This window comes from Gossypium hirsutum, chromosome A07 (assembly GCF_007990345.1).
Source record: "Gossypium hirsutum isolate 1008001.06 chromosome A07, Gossypium_hirsutum_v2.1, whole genome shotgun sequence".
In the NCBI taxonomy this organism is placed as follows: domain Eukaryota; kingdom Viridiplantae; phylum Streptophyta; class Magnoliopsida; order Malvales; family Malvaceae; genus Gossypium; species Gossypium hirsutum.
The window spans coordinates 1202752-1224401 of record NC_053430.1 but is presented as its reverse complement, the minus strand read 5'-3'; the positions used below and the strand labels follow the sequence as shown (position 1 = coordinate 1224401).

General features: G+C 32.5%; 4 protein-coding genes across 6 annotated transcripts; 3 read left to right on the top strand and 1 right to left on the bottom strand.

The window, feature by feature from the left end:
- Positions 1 to 742: 742 nt before the first annotated feature.
- Positions 743 to 3541, top strand: LOC107932272 (uncharacterized). The gene is made up of 3 exons (XM_016864241.2): positions 743 to 1065; positions 1714 to 1901; positions 3111 to 3541. Exons 2-3 carry the CDS (start codon positions 1720 to 1722, stop codon positions 3295 to 3297), a joined length of 369 nt encoding a protein of 122 aa, XP_016719730.2. The 5' UTR covers positions 743 to 1065; positions 1714 to 1719; the 3' UTR covers positions 3298 to 3541.
- Positions 3542 to 6117: 2576 nt separating this feature from the next.
- On the top strand, positions 6118 to 11627 carry LOC121203102 (uncharacterized). 2 transcript variants are annotated; one of them, XM_041117082.1, is made up of 7 exons: positions 6118 to 6403; positions 6484 to 6616; positions 6742 to 6845; positions 7206 to 7377; positions 7481 to 7621; positions 7764 to 10097; positions 10367 to 11627. In XM_041117082.1, the coding sequence occupies exons 1-6, from the start codon at positions 6363 to 6365 to the stop codon at positions 10089 to 10091; spliced, it is 2919 nt and encodes a 972-aa protein (XP_040973016.1). In that variant the 5' UTR covers positions 6118 to 6362; the 3' UTR covers positions 10092 to 10097; positions 10367 to 11627. The 2 variants fall into 2 exon arrangements, with proteins under 2 accessions (XP_040973016.1, XP_040973015.1); XM_041117081.1 differs by lacking the exon at positions 10367 to 11627 and having other exon boundaries at positions 7764 to 10329.
- Positions 11628 to 13006: 1379 nt separating this feature from the next.
- Positions 13007 to 16687, top strand: LOC121231936 (vacuolar protein sorting-associated protein 32 homolog 2). Its single transcript, XM_041117080.1, has 8 exons — positions 13007 to 13131; positions 13266 to 13366; positions 14478 to 14577; positions 15202 to 15287; positions 15397 to 15488; positions 15921 to 16035; positions 16176 to 16368; positions 16448 to 16687. The coding sequence occupies exons 2-7, from the start codon at positions 13295 to 13297 to the stop codon at positions 16365 to 16367; spliced, it is 657 nt and encodes a 218-aa protein (XP_040973014.1). The 5' UTR covers positions 13007 to 13131; positions 13266 to 13294; the 3' UTR covers position 16368; positions 16448 to 16687.
- Positions 16688 to 17456: 769 nt separating this feature from the next.
- Positions 17457 to 20882, bottom strand: LOC107932201 (meiotic nuclear division protein 1 homolog). 2 transcript variants are annotated; one of them, XM_041117079.1, is made up of 11 exons: positions 20694 to 20882; positions 20414 to 20494; positions 20201 to 20317; positions 20062 to 20100; positions 19341 to 19448; positions 19189 to 19251; positions 19049 to 19100; positions 18892 to 18936; positions 18640 to 18719; positions 17723 to 17822; positions 17457 to 17532 (listed from the first exon to the last, which is right to left on the bottom strand). In XM_041117079.1, the coding sequence occupies exons 1-10, from the start codon at positions 20694 to 20696 to the stop codon at positions 17733 to 17735; spliced, it is 678 nt and encodes a 225-aa protein (XP_040973013.1). In that variant the 5' UTR covers positions 20697 to 20882; the 3' UTR covers positions 17457 to 17532; positions 17723 to 17732. The 2 variants fall into 2 exon arrangements, with proteins under 2 accessions (XP_040973013.1, XP_016719641.2); XM_016864152.2 differs by having other exon boundaries at positions 17457 to 17822; positions 20694 to 20788.
- Between the last annotated feature and the right edge of the window lie 768 nt (positions 20883 to 21650).

Sequence of the window (21650 nt, the reverse complement as noted above, 5' to 3'; positions counted from 1 at the left end):
TCCTATCAATATGTTTTTTTTATTCAATTTGATTTGGATAAAATGGGTTACATGTGAGAAAATTAAATTCAAAATCGAATTATAAGGTTCGAGTGATAACAACAACTTGAAATCGAACCAAATGCACTGATTCAAATTGTTTTTTCAATTTCCTTGCCTAGCCTTATGTGTTGCGGTGTTTTCCACTTTTACTAGATTTTCGAGTTGTCTCAATTACTATACCTCAAATTACTAATGTTTTCGATTGATTCAGTTTTGGTCCTTACCTTTTTAATTGATATAATAACACATTTAGTTCTCAACACTTACATATTCCATCAACTTAACTGTAATTCTAAATAATTCAATAAATTTAACTCTTCAAATTTAAAAGAAATTGTTCATTATCACTAGCATTTCCCACCGTCCACAACATAAAAAGGTTTCCCTCTGAGGACAATTCCTTCATTGTCTCTAGCTAATTTTAGGGTTTATTATAGGCAAAACCCTCACTTTATAATTCTTGAGTGAATGATTAGTAATCTCCGATTAACAATTTTAATGTATTTATAATTCCGATTTACAATGAGAATGTGTTTGAGAACTAAATTGATAAATATGAAACGTTTAATTTGTTGAATTATTTAGAATTGAGACCAATTTGATAGAATATCTAAGTATTTATGACTAAATATACTATCACACCAATTAAAAAGGACACTGTTAACAAGTTAATAGAAGTTGACCAATTGAAAACCTTATTGACGAAATTGAAAGTTTTTATAGTTCGGTAACCAAAACAGAAATACACTAATGTTTAGGTGACTAATAATATAATTTACCCTAGAAATCAACAAAATTGCAAAATGACCCCTAAAAATCACATAAAATAAAAAACGGAACCTCCAATAAAAGCCCAAAAACAGGCCATTAGCTAACGAATCCATCGATCCCAAAAAGCACGCTCTTCTTCCTTGTGTAAGCGGCGCCGGCAAGAAGCTAAGGCCAGTCCACCTCGGATCTCTCGTCTCTGCCTTCCATCGACAACAATCTATCTTACATGTTTCACTTCTTCTTTCATCAAAGGTAAGATTCAATTCGTTTGCTTAGATCTGCAATTCATTTGACTTTCAAACCATCTCAGTACTTTTATCATGTTATTCTCAGATCCATTGATTTTCATGGCTGATCACTGTTCCATCTCTTTATTTCCACTTTTTATTGGTTCGTATGTTTATTTTTAGGGTTTCAATTAGCTTATTTCATGTTCGATATAATTGCACGACTTCTTCTTCTTTTTTTTTTTAAAAAAAATTAGTCAAAATACGCCTGTAATCCCTATTTTAGGCGAAGTTTGAGATCTAATTTAAATCCTCCTGCATTTGCTAATTAAAAATCGGTTAAATTGTTGATACTGCTAGTATTTTTTTTTTGGATCAAAATTTGCTTACTATGAGGTCCTCTTACTTTTTTCAAATTAAAAATTCTAGTCCAGTTATTGATTAAGATAGTGTTTATTGATTAAAATTTGCTTCTGAAGATGGTATGAATGATTGCATGGTATGTTAATAGCAAATTTTGATAGAAAATACTTACTTTTTAAGTAGATAACTAAATCTCAAATTTCATTCAAACACAGGATCGATGGCATAATTTGACTTTTTCTTTATGGTTTTCTGAATTCAGAGGGAGATGATTTATTGTTTAATTGTTGAACTTTCATATATGGTGCAGATTTTGATGGCGTCAAAATTGCAGCAGTTGCAATCTCAGGCGTGCCAAGCTTCAAAGTTTGTGGCGAAGCACGGAACTGCTTACTACAAGCAGTTGTTGGAGCAGAACAAGCAATACATTCAAGAGCCGCCGACAGTGGAGAAGTGCAACGAGTTGGCTAAGCAACTCTTTTACACTCGCCTTGCTAGGTGTTTGCTACTTGCTTTTAGTCATTTGCTCCTCTTTTACTGCTATGTTGCTGTGTCTGATTCTTAATTTTCCGTGTTGTTGAAACGTGTTGATACTTTTTGCTTGCATTGTCTAGTTAGTGGATTTCCATGCATCGAAATTGACTAATATATGTAGTTTAGTATGTTATTTATGTTTTGTACTTAAATTAATCATATAAAGCAACTTTTCGAGCAAGGGTATCATGTATTTAAATGTCAAATGTTTTGTTTGTAAAGCTCCCATAACAAAAGGATTGAAGTATGCTTTATCTAGCAGACTAGAATATCAGCTGTCAAATATAGTGAAGGAAATATGTTATAATTAGTCCAAATCATCAGTCAAGTTGATTCAAAGTGAATGAAGTTCTTACTAACTTCATTTGTGACAAGTGAAATCTTGCAGCGGTAATATTTTTGGCCATACTATTGTAACATGTTCACTGCTACCTAAAATATATACACTCACACATCTGGTTGATTTTAGAAGAATTGGACAAACTGATAGAGCTTGCTTCTTTTTAGATGTTACTTGGGGCATGTCAATGATAATCCCTTGTGCTTTGCCATTGTTTCTTATTGCGGCTGCCCAATTACTTGCATCTATTGTAATGTGTTAATGATTTTATCGTATTTCCATATTTATCTTGCATTATTAATGAATTATACAGTTTAGTACACTGTTATTCCCGGTTTTGTTTGAGTTACAAAGTGCCCGGGATTAGGATACTGGTCTCTGGTAAAGATGAGTTTCATTTGCATGCTAATAGGAAGGTTTTGTAGGCCATTGTAAGAGAACATTTACTTAGATTTATTGTAAGGAAGTGAAATTCTTGCTGTTGAAATTCTCGAAGCAACCATGTCCGACACTTGTGTCTTATACGTAGGTATTGTGATATGGCCTCGAAGAACCCTCTAAATAAATAGAAAAACTTGTAAAAATTTGACCATACCCGTGTTGGATGAATACCTATGAGGAAAAGAAAAATGAATGAACCATTTTCTAGAGATTCTCAAGATAAATGTCATTTTGTTACAATGTGGTTGGGTTGCTTTCTGGGTCGATGATAACTGTGATTATTTGCAATTTCCTTGTTACACGCTGCCTCAAATTTGGAGGCAGTAATATTGTCTAAAAATCGGAATTACAAGTGTGTATCTAAATAACCCCTTTGATACAATTTTTTGCAGTATCCCAGGTCGTACAGAGTCATTCTGGAAGGAGCTCGATTATGTCAAGCAACTATGGAAGAACAGGAAAGAGCTGAAGGTCGAAGATGCCGGTATTGCCGCTTTGTTTGGAATGGAGTGCTTTGCATGGTATTGCGCAGGTGAGATAGTGGGAAGGGGTTTTACTTTCACCGGTTACTATGTTTAAGGGGAGTTTGGATTTTTGTTCGCCATTGCACGATTGAATTACGGCCACACTGGGTGTGCATTTTTGTTGTTTTCAGAGATTTTTGAAGCTGAGAAATCAGTGAATTAACACTCGGTATAACCTGAATAAGTTGTTATAGTTGAAAGTTGAAACGGCTTAGGTTGATAATAAGCCCTTGCTATTGTCTCATTATCTTTACAGAATTTAATGCACCCCGAAGGATGATAACGGTGCAAATTACTCATCTCCACTAACCTTTCATATTGTTTCTATCGCACATGTTGCCCAGCCATGACGATTCAATCGAGAATTGGTCCAATGGTTCAATATTTCACGTAGAATAATATAATTTTTGGCCTGAACTTGGCAAGGTATACTTTGATATATATATTTTTAATCCACTTCAACATTTGAATTTAAAAACTAGGTTTATTTTTATCACTAAACTTGAAAAATATAAAAGTATGATGATGTGGCATAAATTTCAAATGATGATATGGTGCTATCTCAGAGCATCATATTTGGTGATGTGGTCGGTGTTACTGAAATAGTGTTGTAGATCGGATGGATTGAAAATTGATCAATATAATGTTTGCATAAAAGGGTTGAATCGATTGACTCGAAATTTGCTTAAAATTGATAAAATTTAAAAATGAAAACAAAAATTGATAATTGAATCGATTTAATATTATTTGTTATTTTAAAAATATTTTAGATTTTTATGAAATTTTAATTAATTAATTAATTATTGATTTGGTTATCAAACTGAAATCAATGATTTGATTTGTTCATTCACTAATTCAATTATCAAAATTCGACATTAACAATTCAATTTGTAATCAAATTCTACTTTAACCGATGAACAAATGACAAAAAAAATTACGCCTAGTGGAAAAACGAATAACAGAAATTGAAGTAAAGCAAATAAAGTGGATATAAAGCACTTTTTAATAAGCAATATGCTTTTGAGTTTTATAAAAATACTTTTTGGGACAAAAAATGCTTGGTAAAAATATTTTTTGACCAAAAATAAAATTGAAAATTTTAACTTTTACTCAAAAATATTTTTAAAAATAATATTAATCTGACCCATAATCAATTAAATCGGAAATGTAGGGTTGAATTGAACCAGTAACGGAATGATTAATTAGTGTAACCACCTAGTAGGGTTTTTTATTTTATTAAAACAGCTTTTATTTTATGGGCCGCAATTTGTTGGGTGGTATTTGGTAATGGCACGCCTAAAGTCGTCGCCCCCTGCTTTGTTTACATGTTCCATACGGCCAGCTCATGCGCCCCCCCTTTTACCTATAAATGGAGCTGGCCACTTTATTCTTATTCTTATTAATAAATTGTGACATAATTATAATTTTAATAATTTTATAACTGAGTTAAAATTTTTGGTTAACACTAACTCACTTAAATACATAAATAATAATTAAATTATGATTCATTCACGATGTAATGTTAAAAGCAAATGTAAAAGCATTAAGGTATTAAAAATTATGATGCTTTAGGTTCGAATTTAAACGATTGTATCTTTTAAATTTTATTTGATTTTAAATAATAAAAGTATTTTCATAATATTATTTATTATTTTATAAAAAAAAGATTTTTCGATAATTATTCTATTAAATTGAAATTTTATTGATGAGTGATGTGAAATCAGTCTATATTTTTAACTATATAATATATAGATAGATATATATAAAAATGTTGATATTTTGTAGGAAATTATAATTTTTAGAAGTGACATTAAAAGACTTTTTTTAATAATTTTTAAAAATCTTCTGGTCAACTGGTTTTTTTAAATTAAATTTAAAGTCTTCACTACACATTGTAAATTGAAATAAATTTTTTTGCAAACTAAGTTTTGGGTTATGACTTATGAGTATTTTTAATTATTTTTCTAAAGCAAATTAAAAAAAAATGGTGGAAATTTATTTGTTTAATTCCTATTGGAGAATTGAATTTTAGTATATACATTGAGAAAAGGTTCTAAGAAGCTGATTGGACACTTTTTTGTTTGAATAAAAAAGTACACGGAAATTAATGTCAACGTGGCATACCAGTGAAGGTTGTTGGGAAGAAAAATGTTAAATTTTGTAAAAGGTCCTTATAATATTACTTTTTGATGAATTTAGCCCTTTTGCTATTATCTTTTTGATATGTTTCTTAAATTAAAAATAAACCCTTCAGACTCCAAACTAATCAAATTATAGAGTATTACATGCTTAAACGTGTTAGAATTAATTAATTTTAATATTATAGTAACAAATCGATCGACATAATCAAGAGATAAAAAAATTACTAATTTATTTAATCAATTATGATGTTTTGGAATTTAAATTTTCAATATTGAAAAAATAAAATTCGAGTAAACTAGTACAATTTGATAAAATTGCAGCTTTAGATCCCGAAATTCATAAAATCCTAAGGTTACATCTAAAATTATAGTTTAGACCTTCAAAAAATGCAAAAATTTCAATTTAGTCCTTCTGAAAACCATAAAGATATAATTGAATACAAGAATAAAATTACATTTTAACTCCCATTACAATATATAACTTAATCTTGGTCCCCCAAAAGAAATTTTTGGCTTCACCCCTAGCTAAAATGAAAGGGCCTTAAAAGTTGAGTGACAAAATTGCAATGATTTTGTTTTGGTCCTAAAATGAAAACATCCTAAAAGTTAGGTGGCGAAATGGGTAGTTTACAAAAAGTAAATAGTATAGGGACTTATTAATAAAATTTGACCATAAATTGCAAAGGTCGACTTTGTCTCGGTAAGAGATATTAACAAAAAGATGAAAGAAAAAGGACAATGAGAAAAGAAAAAAAAACGGCTGTTCAATCTTCCGGGAAAGTCCAAGTAGGTTCCTATAAAATTCTTCACCTTTATAAAATTAATTTCAGATAATAATTTGTCGATCAAAATCAAATTAAAATCACATTTCCCTTTCCAAGTCTTTTTCTTTTTCGATAAAGAGAAGAGAATCTTTTCAATCTCTTCCATTCTCCCTTATCATTGAATTATCAGAATACTCTCACCTCAAAAAAAAAAAATGCAGAAAATGCTTCACAGGAGCTTCAAAGCAGCCAAATGGTAGATTCTTTTTCGTAATTTTCATTTTTGTTACAGTTTTTTGATTGAATTTAAGATTGGGTTTTTGTTTTTTTTTCCAGCAAAACAGCTTTGAAATTAGCTATACCACGAATAAAGCTGATGAAGAACAAAAGGGAAGCTCAAGTTAAGCAAATAAAGAGAGAATTAGCTCAATTATTGGAATCAGATCAAGATCAGACGGCTAGAATTCGGGTATCGTTATTAAGTTGTTTAACTAAAGTTTCATAATCATGAATTTTTTGTTTGTAATGTAACAGTGTCAAGAGAGCTAATACAAAATCGACTTTTTCTGGTTTTTTTTTTTTTTTTTGGTTTAGGTGGAGCATGTTGTTAGCGAAGAGAAGACTGTAGAAGCTTATAATCTTCTTGAAATATATTGTGAACTTATCGTTGCACGTATGCCGATGATCGAATCACAGAAGTGTGTAAAACTACTTTGTTTTTTTAAGTATTTCATATTTCGATTTTATTGGATATGTATTGCAAATTTTTGACACATATATAGTAGAGTAGACCTTCATTGTTTGAATCAATTAGACTTGGTGTTTAGAACTCTTTTCTAAGTTCCGGTAATCATCGAGGAAAGTGATATTCGATCCAACGGTCGAAAACTACGATTTTCGACTAAGTAGATTGAGTCCTGCTAGAATTTCGAGAATTGTTTGTTTTACTGAATTGGATTGCTTGTGTTCCTTGATTGGAATCGTGTGTACCAATTCGATAATCGCTTGGGAGATGGCGATTTCTGATAAGTGTGTTTTAACTGACCTGAATTATGCAGAACCTGTCCTATCGACTTGAAGGAAGCAATTTCGAGTGTTGTATTTGCATCTAAAAGGTGTGAAGAGATACCGGAGCTCAAAGATGCCACCAAACATTTTACGGCAAAATACGGGAAAGAATTTACTTCTGCGGCACTTGAACTGCGTCCTAACTGTGGTGTTGCTCGTATGGTAAGTTTATATAGAACATCTAGTGATGAACAAACAATAGTTGAAATGTAAACTGACATTTGATAGTGATAGTATTGATTGATCCATGTGTTGTTTCGTTTAGTTGACTGAGAAACTATCGGCCAATGCACCTGACGGTCCAACCAAGCTCAACATTTTGACTGCAATTGCTAAGGAACATAACATTGACTGGGATCCTGCATCATTTGGAGCAAAAGAATCAAAGATTTACGATGACAAGTTGGTAAGCCGACATATAATCATGCCGAGTGTCCTCCTTAGAGAAATATTCAATTCCGAAGTGATTGTATGTTGTTATGGTTTGTCAGAGATCGAGTGATTTGCTGAACAAGTTATGTTCTTTCCATATGAATTTGCTTCTGCAGAATGGACCAAATACTTTTACAGAGGCCGCCAAAGTTTCAGCATGTTCTCCTAATATCCAAGTCCCTCCAAGTCATAATGAGCAGAGACCTCCTAGTGTTCAAGTTCCAAATTATGATAAGGGGCCTCCTGATGTTCAAGATACAAAATACATGGAGAAAAATGACGTGCCTACAAGCTTTTCTGAGTACGGCTCAAGATCATCGCCTAATCCTAAGAATTTTGGTTATTCGATGTCTTCTGGTACTGGAAATCAAGGGTTCATGCATTCATATTCGGGAAACGAGAGTGCCTACACTTCACCAAGGCAGCATTGGAATATGGAATTCAAGGATGCTACTACTGCTGCTCAGGCAGCTGCAGAATCTGCAGAGCTAGCTAGTATGGCTGCCCGAACTGCTGCTGAACTTTCAAGCCGTGGAAATTTCTCCCCACAGTATTCAATGTCACCTTCCCATCGTATGAGAGATGAGGAACCATGGAAATATACTGGCTCGGCATCTCAACATGAACATGTTGGCAGGGATCCAGTTAATGTTTCCCTTCACGGAAGGAATTCTAGGAATTACAAACGAGTTGACAGCAATGAACAATATGCCCGAGCAGGAAACGGTGATAAATCTACCAACAGTTCCTTCAAGTCAACTGCATCTTCCTACAATGAAGAAACATCACCGAAAAACCAAACCGCAGATGCATATTCTCGAAGAGACTCGTTTGAAGGCAGGCAGATGGAGCATTTTGCTGATACTAAGAGAAATTCGAGTGAAAATGGAGATCCTCATAATGTTAGGGTCAGGGAACAATCAAGATTTTCTTCTTCTCGTTCTCAATCAAACAGTTTTACTGATGATCATGATGTTGTCTCTGATTCAAACTGGTTGAATTCGGAAAATTATAAGAGAAACTCTGGTGCAAGCAGGATGCCATTTGTGAATGAACTGCATGATACAAAAAACTCCGATTTTGCTGATTATCAAGAAGTAAAGATCAGGAAGCAATCAAGTCATTCTTCTTCAAGTACTTTTTCTGATGATAATGATGTCGGACCGAACTTAAACAGTCATGATGATTCTTTTATTCGCCATGATAAAGGAAGTCATCAAAGGAGCACGAAAAAAACAACAGATTCTTATGACAATGTCTCAGCAGTTTTTGACAATTATGGATCAGATAATAAAGAAGATCATTTCAATTTGGAGGAAGAGCATGGGGTACATGAATTCGTATCTCCTGTTCAAAGATCACCTACTCGTCCATTAAGAACAAAGACCGTTCCAGAATCACATGTTTTCTCAGGGCAGCGGGCAACTCCTATCTTCTTTGAAAGTTCAATGAGCCCTTCAGTTCCTTCATATGAATATGACTTGCCTGCTACTTTTGATGATAATGGACCTAGTTCGGAAAGTGACGAAGAGAAGGACAAATCTAAGGTTGTTAGGAGCACCAATCCTAGTATAGGTAGGAATGATTCTAGTCTGGAAGAAAGTACAGGATTGAACTTTGGAAAATTGACAGGTGGTCTTCGAAATAAGGGCTATAGGCGTCCACCATTTCCACTCAGCAGTGCTATATCCTCTGTAGAGGTAGCTGATGATGCGTCTACTAGAATTAACCAGTCGTCCCCTCGTGCAGCTGTGGAGGCTTCAGAGCCATATGGTAAGAAAGGGAGTGATGAAGTGAACAGAAAACTTAGCATGACAGCATCAGGCACTCATGATGATTCTAGCGATGATGACAGTGAGGAAGAGCGACCAATACAGCCTTTTAGTAGCACTCGAGACCAATACAACAAAAGATCAAGCTTAAGAGTCTCTCTCCCATATTTTGGTTCAAGAAATAGTGATTCTGATGAAGACCTTCCTAAAACAAGTTTAAAGGCTCATTCAAACACGGGTTTTTCTCGAAGAACGAAGGCCTCTCCTTCGAACTCACAAAGAAGCTCCAATCTTCAATCTACTGGTTCTTCTGAGCCAAAAATAGTTTCTGACTACTCCTCAAGGAGCTCAAATGCTAACGAGTCTTTACCAAAGACACAGCCTCAAAAAACGAATTTGGGTCACTCGGGAAGTTTTCAGAATCCTGAGTTGGCATCACAAGGGACTTCAAGGCCAGTTTCAGAGACCAAAAGGTCTTCATCTGATATAACTTTGAAGTCATCTGCTTCTGTTCCAAAGATTATATCATCAGCTAGTGCCAAAAGTTTGAAGTCCCAAACTTCCATCGGCGAGAGCCAATCTAAACAAAATGCTAGTCATGTTCATCCAAAGCTTCCCGATATCGATATCTTGACTGCACACTTCAATTCTCTCAGACAGAATCGCCAATGAATATAGGTTCTTTTCGAGTTCTTACACAATGTGTTGCTTTTTTAACTGTTATTTGTGTTGTGCATATGTTCATACAGGTCCTTTTTTGAGGTTATAATATAACCTGTCGAACTAGAGTCGAAAATATTATTTGTTTATCGATTGTTTCTCAGAAGCTTCTTCGATTTGGAACTTGCTGTAATGCATTAAAACTGTTCTTTTGGAGAATGAAGACTGAAATAAGATTCTTCGGTTTTTTTGTCGAATGTGTTTCATTGGTCTTGTATGGATTGCAGATGCTACTCATCGCTCAATGTATGGATTGTTGATACACTTTTGATTTTCTGTGGACCTTTTTGATCAATCTCCATGGTCGAAAAGTTAAGAAATAATATATGAGCCTATTGATACAAAGATTGGTGGAAGGGGAGATGCGGAGGTTCGCACGGTGATGCCGAAAGCCTAACGAGGCTGATGAGTGTCAGCATAATATTTAAAGGCACCGAAAGGAGATGCTGAGAACGGACTATTTATATCTGAATCATGAAAAGCTCTTAACCCGTGCATTTGGATGTGTCTTGTTAATCAATCCTCACATAGTTCTTGATGAGATTGGAGCATGCAAAATTTTACAGGTTAGGCATTATTGTTATATGATTATACTTTTGTTTAGTAAGCTAGTGGTCTATTATATTCAGCAGTAACTATTTGGCACAAATTTGATTTAACCCAATTTTATATAAAAATCAACAACTCAGCTCGAAAATGAGTCAATTTTATCTAAATTTTGAGTGTTAAAATCCGAATGAAAAAATCCAAAATGACCCGACAAGTACAACTCATCCAAACAGTGAAATAGAAAATAACATTCTAGATTTTTACATATTTTTGTTTTTAATATACAAAAGTAAGAACAAATATATCATGTCAATAAAAAGATTAAAAATAAAATCTATTTTTAGACAATTTTTCAAGTAAAGGAGTCCCTAATGAACAAAACAAAAAAATTTCCTACGATACTTTTTTCATTGATTTGTTGCAATAAGTAATGACCTCCTTCAAATTCTCGTCACGCTCTTCAGCATTCATGGCACTATATGAATGATCCGGGGAAGGCAAACCCCTCGGCGAGTTAATAGACACCACCTTTGATGCTGTCGCTGTCGCTGTCGCAGCAGCCGAATTCTCCTTGCTTCTCGAGCTCGACATTCTTAGGGGGGCGAAACATCTGCAAGCCAGTTTCATACTCTTCCATATACTCCAATGCTCACTTCTCTTAGACTCTAAATGAGTGACAGACATAACTAGAACAGTGGGATAATGGTGAAAACAACAGACAAGACGGTATAATATGTTGTTTTAAGGTTGTTGCCAATGGCTTTATATCAATGGAAGACAATGTGGACTTTCTTCATGGGGTAATAATATAATTCTGTGTGTCTTTTTTCTAAGGTTGTTTTTGAAGATTAATGCAAAAAATTAAATGATGTTTATTAATATTTTTGGAAATATTGCAGATTTACACGTTTATAGTCTATAAATTTGGACGTTACCATTTATTGATTTGCTGATTTACTAAACTTGGCTTTATTTTTCACTAAATTTTTGTCTCATTAATTGTGTTTCCATGTTTTGTTTCTTTTTGACAACTATAATTCTTATTAGACTGTATTCCCTATGTTTTATTTTTTATTTTTTATTTTTTTTATGTTAATGGTTGGATGGATTCAATCGGTAGAATAAAATGTAATATAATGTAAACCGTTGTGATACGAAAAGAAAAAAAAAGTAAATTAAGATAAAAATAATTGTTTATTCAATTGAATTGGTTTATGAATTTTTATTTTATTGGTGTTGAATCAACTAATCAATTGTGGTTTGGTTGATTTGATCCGTGATCCAATTTTTACAATATTGACATTTTGACTAATAAAGAGTATAATATAAAATTAAGCTCAATTTGGTTACTTTATTCAATCTATTTAGTAAGTTTGAGTCTAAATATTAAAATTTGCATAAACCTTGTTCTTTTAAAGCTAAACATATTCGTGAGGGTTATCTGTAAAATTCGGATTTAAATTTCAGCATCTATAAATCTTTTCTTTGATCAAGGCAATTTTTATTTTGTTCTTTTAGTCAATAAAATTTTAACATTGTTAATAAAAATTAAAGTTCTGATACCACAAGGATTTAGCGCTCAAGGTAGAGTGCAAATCTATGGAAGTTATGTATAAACTAAATAGTTAGTTATTTTAAATAATTCAATTTAGTGCTTTGTGATGATTGATTCTTATTGGAATTGCAGATATCAATGATCTAGCAATCGGACTAGATCAATTGATTGAATTGAGAATCGACAGATGTACTAGTCCAGAAACAATCATAGAATCGGCTCTCAAAGCAGCCATTGAATTGGGATTTGGCTAAAAAACAAGAACAGTATTTTTTTTATATTAATTGGTTTTTTGATAAAGTTATAGTATTTTTCAACATTTAAAAATATTTTCATAGTTTTTAAATAATTTTTATAATTTTGAATTTTATATATTTTAAATTAAAAAATTAATTGTTGACGTACCAACATTGACTTTTCATCTATTTTGGGTGATTTGAAGAACAACGCAAGTTTAAGAATTAAAAAAAGCGAAAAATTAAATAGAAGACTAAAATGATATTTTTGTAAAGCTGGAGCGCTAAATAAGTCATTATGCCTAAATAGAGTTAATTGCAAAATTGACCCCAAACTATACCGTTTTTCCCGTTTAAGTACCTGAAGTTTTTTTATTTATAAAATGGAACATAAATTCTTAATTCGTCTCATTTTACCCAAAAAGAATATAACTTCCAATAAAAATATGCCACGTGTTATGTTATTATTGGCCAGTATCATGTTTCGGGTAAAATGAAAAGAACAGTATAATTTGAAGGCCAATTTTGCAAATATGCTGTAATTAATGGGGTCAAATCTCTATAAAACCAATCAAGTGTACGCCACGTGAAAAGCCCAAGACTTCAAGTTCAACGTCGTGAAGAAGAGGCAAAAACCTATTTTTTTTTTCAGGTCAGTGCTTTTTTTCCCCAATTTTGACTCTTTAATATTTATTTGATTGAGATTTCCAATTTTTATTCTATTTTTGATTGATTTATTGTGCTTCGTTGGATCTGATCGTCTTATTGATTGTTTCTGTATATAAGATCGGGCGGTTTGATCGGAGAATTTAACCATGTTCAACCGGCTTTTTGGAAAACCCAAGCAAGAAATCAATGCTCTAACCACGTTAGACAAATTAAATGAGGTATTTGCTTCGATTTTGTGCCTTCTTTCTTTAATAGGGAAATTATTTGCTTTGGTTCAGCTAATTTGTGCAGAATCCGAAACTTATTTTGTTGAATTTGGGTGTGATTGAATTTAGCTATCTTAATTGATTGGGACTGTGGGATTTGATTTAAAAGAACTGATTTGTTGGCTGATAGGTTGTTGGAAGAACAATGTAATAAACACTTCTTTTTTTCATTTCTTTTATTGTGATTGAATTTGACATTAGTATGGGGGATGTTTTCAAGTTGTAGAATCTTAATCATAAGGATTAATATAGCTTTAGTCGCTAAACTTGGCAATTAAGTCCACTTTGGTACTAGTACTTTTTTTAAATCTACTTTGGTACATGTTGGCTAGTAAGTTTATTTTGGTCGAACTTCCATCACAATTTGATGATATTACACAATCTTAGAGTGCCATATTATCAGACTTATACATTTGCCAAGTTCAGGGGCCTAAATGGACCTACTTGCTAAGTTGAGTTATCAAAGTTCTGGGAACTAAAGGTTATATTAACCCTTATCATAATGCCAATTCTACATATATATCAATGAATGCAAAGTGCAAAGTGCAAACCTCATACGTGATAACTTCTTTTTTTCTTTTCATGTCTTTTATTGTGATTGGATTTGACATTAATATCAATGAATGCTAAGAGTATTGGGGGTTTTCAAGTTGTAGAATCTTAATCATAAGGGTTAATATAGCTTCTAGTCCATAAACTTGGCAATGAGGTTCAATTTGGTACCTGAACTTAACAACTATGTCCATTGTGGTCATTGAATTTCAATCATTTGATGATGAAGCACAATCTCAGAGTGCCATGTTATCCAACTTATACATTTGCCAAGTTCAGGGATCAAAATGGACCTAGTTGCTAAGTTTAGTTATCAAAGTGGAAAAGAAAAGTACAAGTATCAAAATAGACGTAATTGCCAAGTTCAACGATTAAAAGTTATATTAACCCTAATCATAAGGTGCTGCAAATGCAAAATGCAAACTTCATTTGTTTCCACCGAGTAGATTACATTGTTTTTCTTCTACATAATGCTTAAAAATGGAACCTTGCATTCATCTCCATCATGCAGACCCTTGAAATGCTAGAGAAGAAGGAGAAGGTACTTCTCAAAAAGGCTGCTGCAGAGGTTGAAAAGGCCAAGGAATTCGCCAAAGCGAGAAACAAGAGAGGTATGGTTGCAATATATATATGTTCTGTGCAAATATCATTGTTATCCTAGTTTCACATGATTTTTCTGTTGAAAAAGTACATATAAAGTTTTGGGGGAATTGGCTGACTTTTGATCAGTAAATATAGTAGTTCTCAGTAGAAGTACCATGGTAGTTCTTGTACTAGAAGTCAGATTACATTTTGACCCCTCTATTCAAAAAATGGTCAAAACTAGTCTTTGTACATTTGGTCAAAGAGCAAATTGATTCTTTTGTTAAAAATTCCATCCATTTCTATGATTAAAAACTGATCCCTATACCTTAACATGAGTTACACGTGGCGCCACGTGTAATCCTCTGGTTATTCCGACAGTCCCCCAGTTTTTAAAAGTAGAAATGGCTGAAATTTTGTTTTCCATTAATGTGAGTTCTTAATGTTCTTTGGTGATTGAGTCATGTTCTAATGCAAGATTAACATCAACATGCTAAGATATGATTCTTCATGTCATATGAACTTTTGACATTCAAAGATCTTGTCCTTGTGTAGAACAAAGATTTGATAGTTTAGTTTAGCAATGTTGGTTACATTTATTGTGAAATTTATATTGTTTACTCTTAGTATTCATTGATACTACTTTTATGCAGCGGCTATACAGTGCTTGAAGAGGAAGAGACTATATGAACAACAAATAGAGCAGCTTGGCAACTTCCAGCTTCGTGTTCATGATCAAGTGAGCTTGGACTGTTATTTTAGTGTTTTAACCGAATCCTAAAAGAACTTTTCGAATTCTTTCTATTTGTAATGATGCTATAATTATTTGTTCATATCAATGTCTGCAGATGATAATGTTAGAAGGTGCTAAAGCCACAACCGAAACCGTAGATGCTTTGAGAACCGGAGCTGCTGCAATGAAGGCAATGCAGAAAGCAACGTATGTAATCTATATATCTTTATAGGTTTTAGGGTTTGCTTTTAGCTTATTAGTCCCTGTATGCTAGATCAAATAGCATATTGGTCCTTTTTGTTAAAAAATTTATCCATTTATACTGTTAAAAACTAGTGTAGTTGACGAAATAACCAAACAGTGACACATGATTTGTCATGTGTATCTCATGCTCAAACCAGTTTTTGACAGTAAAAATAAATGAATTTTTTAACAGAAAAACTAGTTTGTTCTTTGACCTAAGTACATTGACTAATTTGCTCATTTTCTTAGTAGGGAGGGCAAAACACAATCCGACTCCTAATACAAGGACCTCCATGATACTTTTAACTGTTTTGATCGTTGTTTTTGACCCATTGTATCACCATATGCCGTGATGATGTGTTCTCACCGTTTTACTGAAATTTGCTTTCTTTACAGGAATATAGATGATGTTGACAAAACAATGGACGAGATCAATGAACAAACCGAAAACATGAAACAGATCCAAGAAGCACTGTCAACTCCTATTGGAGCTGCAGCTGATTTTGACGAGGTTATTACTTTTTTGCTGCATTCTCTCTCGTCTTTTTTTTTTTTTTGTCGTTTCCTGCTATTGATCTATGCATTTACTAACATCATTTCTATCATTTTTATACACATAACAACGACTCAAGAACATTTTTTATGGTGTAGGATGAATTGGAGGCAGAACTCGAAGAGCTTGAAGGTGCTGAGTTAGAAGAACAGCTTCTCCAGCCTGCAACAACAGCTCCTGCAGCACCAATTCATGTGCCTGCTGGAAGGCAACCGGCTCGTCCTATTCCTCAAAAGCACACAGCCGAGGAAGATGAACTCGCCGCATTGCAGGCTGAGATGGCTCTTTAAGGTAAATTCATTCTGATTTCAGAAGATGTCTAATTCACCATTCTTTTAAACTATTTATTTATTTAATATTTGCTCAGCAGGCTTACAGTAGAGAACTGATTTTTTTTTTTGCGTGGCCTACGGAAAAGAGACGCCATATTTGTATTACTGAATGTGTGCATTTAAGGTTTGACAGACAATGTACAAAAATTATTTGTACTTTGCTTCCTTCAAAAGAAAACCATTGATTCTAAGTCCTTGTACCTATATTGACTTGCCTTGTAATGTCAACAACTTGGTGACAAAATCGTATGGAAAATGACATTTGGTGTTTTTTAGCACTTCCACTAGATGTTAAAATCTAACTCATTGCATTAACATTTTGACTTCAAACGATATCTATTAAATATTTTAAATCATAAGTTAAAATTATTCTATTTTATTTTAATTATGTTGTATGATATGCTACTATGCAACCATTTGTTTCATTACACGCCACTGACGACTAGGGGGTTCTCACAACGGGTTAAATGAATATTGGAATCTGCAAATTCATTATTCGTATCATCTTCAAATTTGAATTAAATAAAATTATTTTTTGAATATTGGAGTCTTTTAAGTGAAAAAATAATTAAAAATAAAATGAATAATAAATATTCAAAGGTAATATTTCCATTCACTTCGAATGTAATTAAAATATTTAAATTTAAATATTATTCATCAAATCTAATTTAAATGAACTATTTTTCAATTATTGAAATTTATTAGGGACCTTAATCCGATAAGTAAAAGAAAAATAAAATGAAATAATAGATCCAAATATTTAAATTCATTATCCACAAAAAGTAAAATGAATTCGGATAATACACATCTGAATATTAATATATCCACTTTGAATTTACCTCTAAATAGTATTTAAAATATTCATATCTAAACATTATTTGAACTCAGTAAACACTAATAAGATTTCATAAATATTTAAATACGAAATATTTACAAATATTCAAATCCTCATTATCTATTACCATCCTAGGATTATCTAAAAGTACTTAATATTCTATTATTTATGTTGATGATTTTTACTGTTAATTAACAGGAAAAAGGAAGCTATAAAACAAAGTGAAATCAAGATAGCAAATACAAAGCAACTGAGTCTAGATGAACCTATGTCCACCTTGGCCTTGACCTGGAATTAAACAAACACAAAACACTACTATATTATATTTGACCAGCTAAGAGCCTTAGATGAACCAGTTTTCACCTTGGTTACTATTATAGCTTTGAACATTTAATAAAGAAAGCAGCTTTTCTATGGTTGGGGAAAAGATAATATTTTGCACACAAGGTGTCTACATAAAAAGAGAAAGATGACCTACATGATATCGCTTAAGGATTGCCTTCTTCATCGCCAACTGCACATATTTGAATGGCTGCAGGCGAGAACTCCACGTAATCGAAATCGTCTGTAATTCCGATCTGTTGTTAAGATTTGAAAAGCAATGTCTTAGTGCATAAATTACTAATAGAAACAAGTGTAACAAAGGGGTTAGCTTCGAAACAAACGTATGCCCTGTAATAAGGAGTACAATTCTGTCTGAATAGTGAGTGGACAAAACAGAGAAAACCAGGTAAAAGTACTATGGAAGCCCCTAGAGTCGGATTGTATTTTGCTTCCTATACTAAAAAAATAGACAAATTAGTCTTACATGTTAGATCAAAAAGCAAATTAGTCTGTTCTGTTAAAAATTTCATCAAGGAAATAACCAAACAGTAACACGTGTACCAAATAATAACACGTGTACCTCATGCTGATGTACATGGACTAGTTTTTAACAGTTGAAATGGATGAAATTTTTAACAAAAAGACCAATTTGCTTTTTAATCTAATGTATGAGGACTAAATTACTATTTTTTGAGTAGAAAGGGTAAAATGTAATCTAATTTCTAGTGTAGGGGCTTCTATGGTACTTTTACTGAGAAAATCCCTTTTCTTTTAAGTAAAATCATTCAGTTTTTTTCGATTCTATGCACATAAATGCAAGGAACATGATGTATTATGGCAGCCATAGATAGAGGTTTATGTCATGCTCCCCACAAGCAAATTTCAACCAGAATTAACTCATTGGAAAGGTTTCGGATTTGAGCATTTCTCACTTGATTTGGAATAAATAGCAATTTTGGGTACCCTAAAGGCACAAGGGATACCATGGCAGAGAGGTGGCTGGAGCTATTTTCAAGTCATATGATAATTGATGGGTTCGTGCATATATGCAAATGAAAGTAAGCCATATACCTCCTTGTACATGTGTTCAAGCTGCTCTTTGGCTTCAGGAAAGTTGTTTGAGCACCACTGCCGCAGAGTGAAAATGTTGTCTGTGGAGGTTTTGACCATTATTGTTGAAAAATGTATAGAATATCACCCGGAATTCATCAAAACAACCCAACAATATTGAGCATAACTACAACTGTAGGCATCTATGTGCGGCACATAAAAGGGAAAAAGAATAGGAAATCAATATTATGCTAAAAGGTAAAAACAAAGTACCTGTCCATCTGTTTGCTGCTCCATGAGCAACCTCAATTGCTTTCTCTGCAAAAATGATTCAATAAAATGATCAGTGAGGTGTGAGTTTATTGAACCACAAAAAACCCTCAAACATGCTGAATCTCATAAACAAATGTTGTCCAAACAAACACTAAACTCATTGCTTCAAATGCAGCTGGATCATTGTCTGCATACTGTACCATCTCCTCCTGAAAATTTAGAACATATAGGACAAACTCAGATAGGGCTCTATACAATTTATTTATGTAGGAAACAAAAGATATGAAGTAATCAAACCTTAAGCTCATTATGTTTCAATTCTATGGCCTTTAATTCAGCCAAGGCCGTCTCTCTTTCGTCCTAGTAAATGCATAAATGTTAAAACCAACAATCATCATTGAAATGCAAAACTAAATCCCAAATCACTAAACAAACTTTAAGATACTAACAGATTCTTCACGCCCCTTCTTTAATTCATTACACTTATCAACAAGCTCCACGAATTTCTTCTTACTGTTCTCGAGATCTGATTCGAGTTTCCGTTGCACATGCCTCAACTGTTCCAAAATTTACATTAAAATTGATATCTATGTTCCTTCAACTCCTTACATTTATTAAAGAATCCATGTCGACACATGAATATGAGATATGACAGTAAAAGGTCCATGGAGGGCTTTGTATTAAAAGTCAAATTGCATTTTGACCTCTTTATTAAAAAATTGGCAACTTAATCCTTGTACGTTAGATTAAATACCAAACTAATCTTTCTGTTAAAAATTAATCCATTTTTACTGTTAAAAACTTTAATGGCTAACAAAATAACCAAATAGTTACACGTGACACGTCACATATACCTCATTTTGAGGTATAAAGACTAGTTTTTAACAATAGAAATGGATAGACTTTTTAACTGAAGGACTAATTTACTCTTTGACCTAATTATAGGACTAATTTAACCACTTTTTGAGTAGAATGGACAAAATGCAATCCAGCTCCTAGTACAAGGGCCTCCATAGTACTTTTACCGAGATATGATATCAAAGGACCTTACAAATACACGACCATACCCGTTTCGGGCACATACCAGTATTGACACTTACACCCGAGAGCAAGTAACATAGATTGATATAGCTATGTTAAGATAGAAAGGTATGCTAGAAATACAAGCACCTGATTTCCAGCACAGCTAGGAAGGCTCCAAAAGTATACCTGTAATTAATTTCATCATAAGAGCAATTAATTATACCTATAAATGAGAGAAAATTAACATATTACGTTGGAAATACTAATACAATAAATTTTTACTTACAGATGTTCCAATTTTATCCTTTGAAACAAGGTCATCATCAACCAAACTTTGAACAACATCTTTAACTGATTGGGTGATTACCCCTTTCTTAGGACCCAATTTTTCAAGCTCCTTAAGCTAAACTCATTAAATTAAATCAAGAAATTAATAAGAATTCAGAATTTCCACATATCTAAAAATAATTATTGCCAAAAAAAAAAATGATATACTTACGAGGAAGAAATCTTGAGATTCATAAAATATCTGAAGAATTTTCTCCCTCTTTTCTTCCAATGAAAGACCTCGTCTCTTCGACTGAAATCACAGTTGCAAAATACAACACAAATTCTCAGTAAATTTACAATACCATCAACAAATTTGAAGGAGATTCATGACAGTAATTAAAAATAACGTTAGATTCAACTAAATCTACTAAGTTAATGTTCGGGAACTGAGAAAATGAAGGAAAATAGAAGAAGCAAATGAGATTAGGGTTTATAAAAATTGATTTTACCATTGGCGACGATCCTTTTTTTTTTTTCAACGAAGGCACTGCTCACTTGAAAATTCAAAATTGAATCTGGGAATCTCAGTGGAAAGGGTGTTGAAATAATATACGCCATATATGAATGTGCTTCTTTTGGCGGGAATTCGGCCCAGTTTTACTAAAATATCCTCTGCATCTTTTACGTATTTACTCTTTTGGCTTTTTTCTTAAGCAAATGGCTTTTTATTTTAGATTGAAAAACTCTATAAAAATTTAAAAAGTAAATTGCATTGACAATCATTCAACTATTAATTTTTTTTTTATCATCCAACTATAAAATGTTATAAAATAATTATTTAATTATTTAACTTTTTTTACCCAACTATTCAAAATTCTTTTTTTATTATTATTACCAATTGTTAAATTACTAATGGAAATATATAACTTAACAATTTTTAAAATTGGCATAATAGCAACTATAACCCTCAACATTTATATATCATATCAATTTAATCTTCATTCTAAAAAAATTAACCCTCAACATTTACATATCATGTAATTTGGTCTCCTTTTTTTATAGTTCTATTTTTATTCGTGACATTGAAAGTTAATTTTAAAAGAACGAGAAAATATGAAAATTATTATCTTGAATGGTTGGGTGTTTTTATTTTTGATATATTTATGATCAAATTTAGTTAATGAATTTGTTTTTTTTTTTGTTTTTTACGTGAAAGGGTCACAAAAAAAATTGAAAAAAGAGAGAGCAAATTACACAGTGTGTAAACACTGATGGTTAATTTTTTTTAGAATCAAGACTTAAATTGACACAATATATAAATATTAAAGGTTAAAGTTATATTATGCCAAATTAAAAGCTTCCACGCCATTTTCCATCTGCAATTAAATTACTCGAGGTTTGACTTGTTTAAAATATAAGTTTTATTTTTTATCCAATTTATTTTTCGAATTTATATTTTTATCCAA

Coding starts and splice junctions, on each gene's coding strand:
- LOC121231936 (XM_041117080.1), top strand. CDS start 13,295: ATGTTCAACCGGCTTTTTGGAAAACCCAAGCAAGAAATCAATGCTCTA. Junction 13,367..14,477: donor CGTTAGACAAATTAAATGAG/GTATTTGCTTCG, acceptor TCCATCATGCAG/ACCCTTGAAATGCTAGAGAA. Junction 14,578..15,201: donor CAAAGCGAGAAACAAGAGAG/GTATGGTTGCAA, acceptor ACTTTTATGCAG/CGGCTATACAGTGCTTGAAG.
- LOC107932201 (XM_041117079.1), bottom strand. Junction 20,318..20,413: donor AATCTCAAGATTTCTTCCTC/GTAAGTATATCA, acceptor TAATGAGTTTAG/CTTAAGGAGCTTGAAAAATT. Junction 17,823..18,639: donor TTGAACACATGTACAAGGAG/GTATATGGCTTA, acceptor TCTTAACAACAG/ATCGGAATTACAGACGATTT.
- LOC121203102 (XM_041117082.1), top strand. CDS start 6,363: ATGCAGAAAATGCTTCACAGGAGCTTCAAAGCAGCCAAATG. Junction 6,404..6,483: donor AGCTTCAAAGCAGCCAAATG/GTAGATTCTTTT, acceptor TTTTTTTTCCAG/CAAAACAGCTTTGAAATTAG. Junction 6,846..7,205: donor CCGATGATCGAATCACAGAA/GTGTGTAAAACT, acceptor TGAATTATGCAG/AACCTGTCCTATCGACTTGA.
- LOC107932272 (XM_016864241.2), top strand. CDS start 1,720: ATGGCGTCAAAATTGCAGCAGTTGCAATCTCAGGCGTGCCAAGCTTCA. Junction 1,902..3,110: donor TTTTACACTCGCCTTGCTAG/GTGTTTGCTACT, acceptor AATTTTTTGCAG/TATCCCAGGTCGTACAGAGT.